Source organism: Fulmarus glacialis, unplaced genomic scaffold (assembly GCF_000690835.1).
Source record: "Fulmarus glacialis isolate BGI_N327 unplaced genomic scaffold, ASM69083v1 scaffold22699, whole genome shotgun sequence".
Classification (NCBI taxonomy): domain Eukaryota; kingdom Metazoa; phylum Chordata; class Aves; order Procellariiformes; family Procellariidae; genus Fulmarus; species Fulmarus glacialis.
Window position 1 is genome coordinate 12,033 of NW_009233149.1, and position 8,759 is coordinate 20,791.

The following is an 8,759-nucleotide window of genomic DNA, read 5'->3' on the forward strand; positions in this document are numbered from 1 at the left end:
AAGTAAGCAAACCACTTTTGAGAAATATTTGTGTTTCTGAAGCTCCTGAGAAGTACAACTGGTGTTCAGCTCACCACATTAGGGGTTGAGACACCAAAAGCTCATACCCAGCTTGAATTCCACCAGGCAGAAGATACCTCAAGCCTTCAGCAGCCTAAGCCAAGAGGTCAGGGTGAGCCTATGCTGTGCAGGAGGAAAAGCCACAGAGCAAGGAGAGCACTTTAACATAACTTCAAGGCCTGTCTGGTGCATATTTGACTCAATTTAAGTGTGATGAGGACTCCTGCATCCTATAGCACAGCTCCTCCAGCACAGTAGGGACAGAGTCCCCAAGGCTGCTACAAGGAGAGATCATGATAATCTAGGCAGACCTACTGGCTGAGGGCTTCCCCGACCCTTATATTTAAAAAAAAAAAAAATCTGTTTAGAGTGAGTGGACCCATAGCTTTCCCTCTTTGTCCCCTTTCTCTTAATTACAAAGACACCAGTTCCACCTCCCCATCCAGCCACTGCTCCCGGCTCTCCATACAGCAGAGGCCATACCAACTAGAAGCAACACCCATCTTCAGCTCTTATCCATCTCCAACACCAAGTTTTTCCCAGTTCTCCCAGCAGAAGCCATACTCAACCCCAGCACTCACAAAAATCCCTGAGTTGGAGCTGCTGTTGTGTCCTTCAAGAAGTAGTGCCTCTTCACCCAGGCTGCCACAACTCACACCAGCAAGCCCAAGACAGAGCTGCTGTGATCACATCCTCCAGCATCACCCCCTGCTAAGGAGGAGCAAACAGGACATCTAGAGTCAGGAATCCATTTAGCATCTGTTAGCAGCCTCCATTCTCCCCTCATTTGCCTAAAAATAGGAGCCATACCTTGTTTGCAGCCAGCCTTCAGGATTCCTTGCTATCAGGCACAGCGTTGCATGCCAAGCATAAGACATACAGGGAGCCTCAACAGCAGCACTGGACATTTGGAAAGTCCTCCTGCAGAGGCACCTTCCATCTCCAAGCGCTGTGGTTTGGGAGACGCTTTGAGGTGGCAACAGCTCTCCATGTCTTTGGTCCTACCACCGGTTCATTGGTGGCTTCCCAAGAGCTTGTGGCCACCCCAGGAGATGGCTTACCTGAAGGGTGGTGCCCGAGCACAGCCCCAACTCCCATCCCATCAGAGCAGACCCGAGCACAGGCTGACTGCTGTCCCTCCTCCCCACTGAGGACACAAGGGGAGGACAGAAACATTTCTCTTTATTAGGGTCAGGGAGTTACAATGACACTCCGGGAGGGCAGCTACATTTTCTGCACACAAGAAACAGTCCAAGAGCAGTTAAGCTCAGCACAGTGGCTGCTGTGAGCATGGCAACTTGGACCAGCATAGGAAGTCCTTCAGTAGCATCTGGAAGAGACAAGAGCCACTTACTACACATTTAAAGGCTTTCCACCATCTCTCAGTGGATGAACTTCAGGCAGCTTTGGGAAAAAGTCCCCCAGACTGTCTTTTGGTGATTATACTAGAAAATTTTTGTCCAGGTGTGAAACCATGGGGAATTCATGATTAGATCGACCTGGAGTCACCTTCAATTGAGACCTGAAGACACAGTCAAACAAAAACCACATACCATGTGGGGTCTTCCCTGCTGGTGCAAGACCTCCTGAGGAACTCCATAATCCCTGAGCTGGATCAAGGATTAATAATGGTCCAACTGAGACTTCAGCTTCTAATGCCCTTGAGGACCCACCTAAGAAGAGATGGAAATGAATGAGTTCACAGGGGAGGTAATTCCTGCTCAGTCTGGATTTCAGGGTTTACAGAAAGGTGGACCCTGCAAGAGGAGGTTTCCAGTAGTTTTAAATATAAGGACACACAGACAGTTGCAATGCCTAAGGACATTGGAGAAGAACTAGGTTTGTCCTTAAGATGAGATGCGTTTGTTAAAGATCTTCCAGCATCTTGGCCATCCCAACCTGGAGAGGGTCACCCTGCCTTGAGGTTACATTTTGGACACAAAGACCTACCTTGCTTGGAAGAGATGTCTCTCTTCAAGCGCCTGCCCAGCCATCTGGCCGGAGGGTTAATTCTCTGGGAGTATCCTGCGTACAACGGGCAGTTTCCAGTCTCACAGCAGCTGCAGATGTCTCCAGTACCCTCCACCGGAGCCCAACTGAAACAGAATTACCTGTAAGCCCACTTCTCCAGGCTGGTCCCCTCCCTACATGCACCAGCTACTCACAGGCTGCTGGCCTTGTTGAAGGAACAGGCCTTGTTCAATGGATTTGGGGCTTGGTCAGCTGGGGAGACCTTCAGGTGGCAGGTGATGTAGATCTGGAAGGGAAATCAAACCAACATCTGAGGTTAATTAAATTTGTTCACGCAGAACAGCACAACTTCTGAACATGCTGGGGGAGGTGGGGTGGGCACCACATCTCACCAAGTTTCTGTCATCTCCTGCAAACTTGAATGCATCAACCATGAACTGCAGTGTTTCCTGCCTCAGCCTTGGAGAGATGAAGGCTGAAGTGGTGTCATCTGATCTCCCATCCACCAAGCACCTGGACAAGGGTCAGAAGTCAAGGACACCCCAGGCAGCTACAGCAGTACCACCCAGAGAGCACTGCACCCCTTACCCGCTGAGGTCAATCAAGGCATATCGGGGAGAAGAGTTCCTGTCTGGACTTAGAGTAGCAACACAGTCATCCACGAAGAGCCTTAGAGGTACATGACCCCCAGAAGCAACATCAGCCTGGAGGTGCAGGCTTTCCCCCAGCTGGAAGCCGTTGGAGAGTCTTTCAGTGCTCCAGTCATCTGGAAGGCACATTGAAGGCTACAGGTCACTTTGGAGAAATGCACATTGCCCTCCCTTGACATGGGACCTCCTAACCAAGGAGCAACATCCCCAGATTACAGCTCTGTTTGGGCTCTCAGCACATGGCCAAGAGCTGGCAGGAGCAGGAACCTGAGGGAAACGAGGCTGCCAGGTCTGCACCCACCGTTCATGAGGCGCAGGGAGAACATCAGCCTCTCCTCTGCCGACAGGGTGGAGCGGAAGGGAGCCCACGTGGGCCGGACAGCATTGCTGCTCACATTGCTCTTCCTAAATGGGAGAGATGTGCATTAACAAAGATGCCACCACCACCTCAGGTCCGTAGGAGCAGAGACACAGTCACATCGCTCACCTAGGATAGTGACACTCAATAGGAACCACAGCCGCGTTGGTCCTTACGATGACCAGGTTGCCAGAAGAAGAAGGTTTGTAGGACAAACTTGTTTTGTAGATCAAGGAGTCTGGGGTCATCTGGAAGGGACATTTGGGAGAACTGATAAGTCCATAAAACAAACCAGTCAATCAGAAGCTCAGCACCATCAGATAGCACAGTCAGTGCCGGTAGGACACACAGGTTCACCAGCCGTAAAGGCACAGGCTGTCCTCCACATTCCCAATCCAGCACGCATAGGATGCCACAAAGCTTGTATTGGCACCCCAGCAGAGGAGACCAAGGGTGCCAGCCCTCCAGGAGGTCAGTCTTGATGACTTTGGCACTCCAGCAAGTACCCACATCAGGTGGGCAGGGGCTGTAGGACAGTCGGTCTGCAAACCTCATCCCCCAGGTGAGCTGGGGCACACCAGCCCCAGGCAGCCTTGTCCTCTCCTGCTGAGGAGGTCAGCAAGCCCCTTTCCCGACTTTCCCAGCAACAGTCACTGCAGTTTCAAGTTATGCCCAGTTCTCCCATATACTCAGACATCCAGTTGCATCTGAGTCATAAAACCACGACAAGCCTTGCTTGCTGTTGAGTGTGCACCTCATCTAGGGCTTGAGGATGGTACTCATACTCCAAAAACTAGCTCTGCTATGGTCGCACCACCCCTCACTGGAGAGCTGCTGCAACCAGATGAGCCCCTCCCCACCCCAAGCCCTGGCATCACCTTCACCAGGTCATTTCTAGGACCGAGATCTTTGCCAAGATGAATTAGGCACATTGCTCTTTAGCAGTTAAGCTGTCCACAATAATTCCCATTTACCCATCCAGTGCTGGTCAAAGACCCAGAGAAGGTCCATTACCTCTGCGGCGCTACCAGGGATGGAGCAGCCCCTCACCCTGGTGTCCCACCTCACCTGCTGCACCCCAGCCACGAAGGTCACCGTGGTCTCAGCAGCACTCCGGGCCACAGGCAGACAGGCAGCCGAGCCCAGGGTCAGCTCCGCGGCCTTGACCAGGCGCCCCGTGCCAAAGAGGTCCCTGTGCACCATGACCACCAGCTGCGCCTCCTGGCACTGCCCAGCCACGGGGTGCAGCGGGGCAGCAGCCTGGAGCTGGGAGCCATCCACCCATGCCCAGGGAGAGGGCTGGGAGAAGGAAGGCACATGGGGCCGGCTCCAAGAGGAGTCTCCCCGGACCCTCAAGACCCCCGAGTCCCTTTGAGGGAAACCCCAGGGGCTGTAAGACGCTGTTTCAGCCAGCACCCAGCAGAACAGAGCTACACCCAGGCTGCCTCCTGACCCCATCCTGACCCCAGCAAAACCAGCTCATGGAGAAGATGATGCTCCTGGGAGAAGGAAGGCACATGGGGCCGGCTCCAAGAGGAGTCTCCCCGGACCCTCAAGACCCCCGAGTCCCTTTGAGGGAAACCCCAGGGGCTGTAAGACGCTGTTTCAGCCAGCACCCAGCAGAACAGAGCTACACCCAGGCTGCCTCCTGACCCCATCCTGACCCCAGCAAAACCAGCTCATGGAGAAGATGATGCTCAGGAGCCTTTTATACCAGCACTCCCAGCAGCCCCAGCCCAGATGGGGCTCACCTGGGGGCTGCAGGCATGGCTCCCACCCAGCTAGGAGCAGCCTAGGGCAATGGGATCCACCTGGGACCATCCTTCCCTCTCAGGGCATGGAGGGTGATTTCCCTGGACCTGCACCTGGGAATTGCCCTGGAGCGGTTTGTCCTATGTCCCTCTGTCTTGCCTGTTTGGGGTGGCATCAGCCGTTGCCACCTCTGTGGCCAACTGGCCACAAGCCCTCTGCTCTTGTCCCTTGTACCCGTGCCTGCATCCTTCTTGCTACATGAGATGGAGCCAATTTTGGCCACCAACATGGCAAGGGCTTGCTCAGGCTCCCACAAACATTTCTCCCGTGGTCTCCCCCACGTCATCAGCATCAGCAATTCCCCAAAACCCAGGTCCTGGAGCACCACTCGAGGTGGCACGTTCAGAAATGGAGAGGACTTTAACTGCAAAAGCCACCTGGGCTCTGGCCCGTGTGTGTTGGCAATCTGTCCGTGCTCGATTTCATGGGTATCTGCACTGGGTAATTGTATATCGAGTAATGAAGGCATCATAACCGGCTTATTTGCATAGAAAGCAGAGGTACAAAAGCCGATCTTCCCATAATAGCAGCTGATAAGTGAATGGCAGGCATAATCAAGAGATTAATTGGCCCTCGTGTGTTAATTATGCTAATTGGCACAGCTGCTCGTGTGTACAGTACGATGACTAATGGCTCTACATCGCCGAGTTGGATGAAGAGGCTGGGGGTCACTCAAAGCTGTTTGCCCTGGTGGCAGAGCCCAACGAGTGGGGGTCCCCTCGACAAGGGGGTGATGCCCTCCACACACCCACTCCTCGACGGTGCAGCTGAACAAGCCGGGAGGGGTTTTTTAGCCTGAGTGGTTGTATTCATGGTGTGTTTCTGATGGTGCTCTATGCGGGTGCCCAAGGAAATGGAGTTTACTGGCTGAAGCATCTTCCTCCTGGTCTGCTAGGATCTGTGGGATGGGTTTGGGGTGGGGTGACCTGCACCGTTTGCTTTTCAAACAAGGAGGAGGCTGCAGCGATGAGCTGGATGAGCAAAGCTCCCACCAAGACCAAGGGGGTGCACCCAAATTCCTGGTGGGATCCCCTGCCCTTGCTGGCCCGTGCATTAGGCATTCGCTGTTGTCTCCCTGAAGCACGAATAATGCCACACACACGCACACCATCCTTTTCTGGCATGATCTCCGTGTCCCGGCCTTGCCCCTGATATTTTTATGAGTGATGAATAAATGATACAACAAGAAAAACCTCTCTGGCAGCTCAAGCCCTCTTTATTAATTCAGCAAGCAGTGGGTCATCTCCAAACCCAGCTCATCCCTGGGCTAGATTGGTGTCTACCACCCTGCAAGCTGGGTTTGCCCGGGGGGCTTCCTGCAGCCCAAGGCAACCAGGAGGATGGGGGGTGATGCTCGTGTGATGCCCACAGCCCCATCACCCAGGGGACACGGCACTGAAGATCCAGGCGTTGATTCACCCAACCTCCTGCAAACCATCTCAATGAGGAACCGGGTCTACGTGGGTGGGTGCCTGCACCCCGCGCACCTTTGCTCCTGCTCCGAAGGGAGAGATGCAGCTCCCCTAGAAAACCAAGGAGCCACGTACAGCCCAAGCCCCGTGCCTCACGCTAACACAGCCCAAAGTTTCTCTGCTCCAAGCTGGGTTTCTCACACCTTGCGACAGCTCCAGCCAAGGGCTGGCAGGTCAAAGCGCCGGGAGCGGGATGGTGCGAAATAACTTCAGGCGTCTGGGATGGAACCGGGATGGGAGATTCACTGGCCTTAAAAGTCTGAACCTGTTGGGTGGGGAACAGCTTTTATTCTTGTTTGGGTGCAAAAGAGATCAATAGGCAGCAAAAAAAAAAACCCCATCCGCCACCTCCCAGCTCTCGCGCCACAGCGAGTGCCGCATCCATCACTGTAATCTGTATTTAATAGCTCTGGAGGAATAACCCTTTCCGTCTGCAAAGTGCTCCCACTATAGATTTCCTCTGGGAATGCAGGACACTGGGGGCCTTCTCCTTTTTGCCGCAGTGCTCTGTCCTTCCCTGGGCTAACAGGAGCTCAGGGTCTTTACGGAGCCCCTGCTAGAAGGGGAAGGCCAAGGGTTGCGTACGCCCCATCCGTGCTCCTCGGAAAGCCTTCGGTTGAGCACGCGTCTTTGATCCATGCTGTAGGAAGCAATACCACGTCCTCCCTGTGGGATGGGTCTCCTCCTGAATTTTTCATTTTTATACACAACTTCACCACCTGAGATGAGAAAAATCATTTCTCTGTCAGGCACGGAAAAGAACCGCACTGTCAGCACTTTTTCTCTAGGTGGCTCGTCCGAAGGCATCTGTTTATTTACCAGGGTGCTTTTTCACTGGAGTGTTAAATACTGTATTAATAGGGGAATTGAACACTTCTCTGGCACTGTTGAAGCAACATCTCCTTACCTGAGACACCACATGCTTCTCTAAGGCTCATTAAGCAACACCAACATCTCTTTGCCGGTCCCCGAGAAAATGATGTTACCTCCGAGCCTGCAGCGCAGCGGCTCGGATCCCGCTTGCGAAAGCATTGCCGGGGGGTTTGTCTCAACCACCGTGAGTAATGACGGTAAAATGACATCGAAATGTCACCCGATCGTAAAATGACATTGAAACGTCACCCCAATTCCCTCGCCACGCTTTGGCTGCGCGTGCCAAAGAGAAACGAACCCCGCTTGGCTAACACGGGAAAAGAGGGGAATTGGAATTTGAAAATGATATTGCTCATTAATTTTCCTGGCTGGAGACAACTTCTTAATGCCAGGTAGGGGTTTTTTTAAGCAATATCACTGTTTCGTTTCAAATCTCTCTTAAATGACTTCTGAGTCACCGCGATAAATACTCCCCGCGCTTCCTTTCTGCTTCAGATCCCTTGTAACTGCTGATGGATGAATTGCTCGAGTTACCCGGGATAAATCACGCAAGATAGCCAAATCTGTAATTAAAATGTCTCTCAGCCCCTCCATTAACTCTGACTTAGTGGGACCAGATGCATTGTGGCTGCAGGGAATAACCCGCTTGGGATTGGGCTCCGAAAAATGGGTCCTGGGAGGGAGAAACTGGCTCTAAAAGTGCCGACTCCCCCCGGTTCCCTTGGGAATGCCACGTGGCTCTTCATCCCCCATCAAAAGGATGTGGGTACCAGGATCGATGGCACGAGTGGAGAGTTTTTCAAGGTCTTTTTTTGCCGAAAAGGAGCTTTCGAGCGTGCCAGCGCTTTGCATTGGCTCCGACTTCCCCATGGAAAGCAAATTCCCCGAGCAGAGCTGGCAGGGAACTGGGTGGTTTCTCCATCCCAGTTGTTGCGCTGGGAGGAAACAAAAGGGAAATAAAATAAAAACCGGTTGTTCACAACAAACCCCGGATTTTTAGACTGATTTAAATCTTTTTCGGATGTTGCTTCCCAGGAAAAGCTACCAGCAGCGGTAGAAAGTGAATTTTAAAATTCCCCCTCCCAAAGCCGAGCTCCCCACCAGGCTCACAGCCCTGGGGCTTTGCTCCTCGCCTTCATCAGCTGAGCGGCAGGAAGATCCAGCCCCGGGGCTCTTTCTGGGCTCTGCTTCCTCCAGGAAAGTCAGATATTATGTTTGCAGTGGCCTTAAAATCAGAAAGCAGCTCAGCCAGCTTGCTCTGAGCTTTCCAACTGAATTTGGGTCTGGTCTGGTGATTCTGAGGGCAAGAATTGGGTATCTGGGGGCAGCGTAGGAGCCGGATCCTGCTCATCATGGTGAAAGGCACATCACCCCACGGAAACAAGCCCATGTAGAAAATGGTGCTTCTTGCAAATCCTCCATCTCTGGAAAACAACGCTAGCCTACGCCGCAGGGCAGGGACACCCATGGGTGCAGGGACACCCATGGGTGCAGGGCAGCTCTTGGGTCCGACCCACCTCGCAGGGTTTCCAGAGCATCCCTGCTGCCTGCAGGGACACGGCC

The 8,759-nt window shown here is 53.1% G+C and overlaps 1 protein-coding gene across 1 annotated transcript; it reads right to left on the reverse strand.

Moving 5' to 3' along the window:
• Positions 1-1,259: 1,259 nt before the first annotated feature.
• On the reverse strand, positions 1,260-4,497 carry LOC104082206 (zona pellucida sperm-binding protein 3-like). The gene is made up of 9 exons (XM_009585229.1): positions 4,112-4,497; positions 3,169-3,309; positions 2,983-3,086; positions 2,620-2,797; positions 2,424-2,544; positions 2,226-2,317; positions 2,011-2,156; positions 1,614-1,733; positions 1,260-1,390 (listed from the first exon to the last, which is right to left on the reverse strand). Exons 1-9 carry the CDS (start codon positions 4,495-4,497, stop codon positions 1,260-1,262), a joined length of 1,419 nt encoding a protein of 472 aa, XP_009583524.1.
• Between the last annotated feature and the right edge of the window lie 4,262 nt (positions 4,498-8,759).

Coding starts and splice junctions, on each gene's coding strand:
- LOC104082206 (XM_009585229.1), bottom strand. CDS start 4,497: ATGGGGTCAGGAGGCAGCCTGGGTGTAGCTCTGTTCTGCTGGGTGCTG. Junction 2,545..2,619: donor GCCTTGATTGACCTCAGCGG/GTAAGGGGTGCA, acceptor ACCCTTGTCCAG/GTGCTTGGTGGATGGGAGAT. Junction 1,734..2,010: donor AGACATCTCTTCCAAGCAAG/GTAGGTCTTTGT, acceptor ATCTCTTCTTAG/GTGGGTCCTCAAGGGCATTA.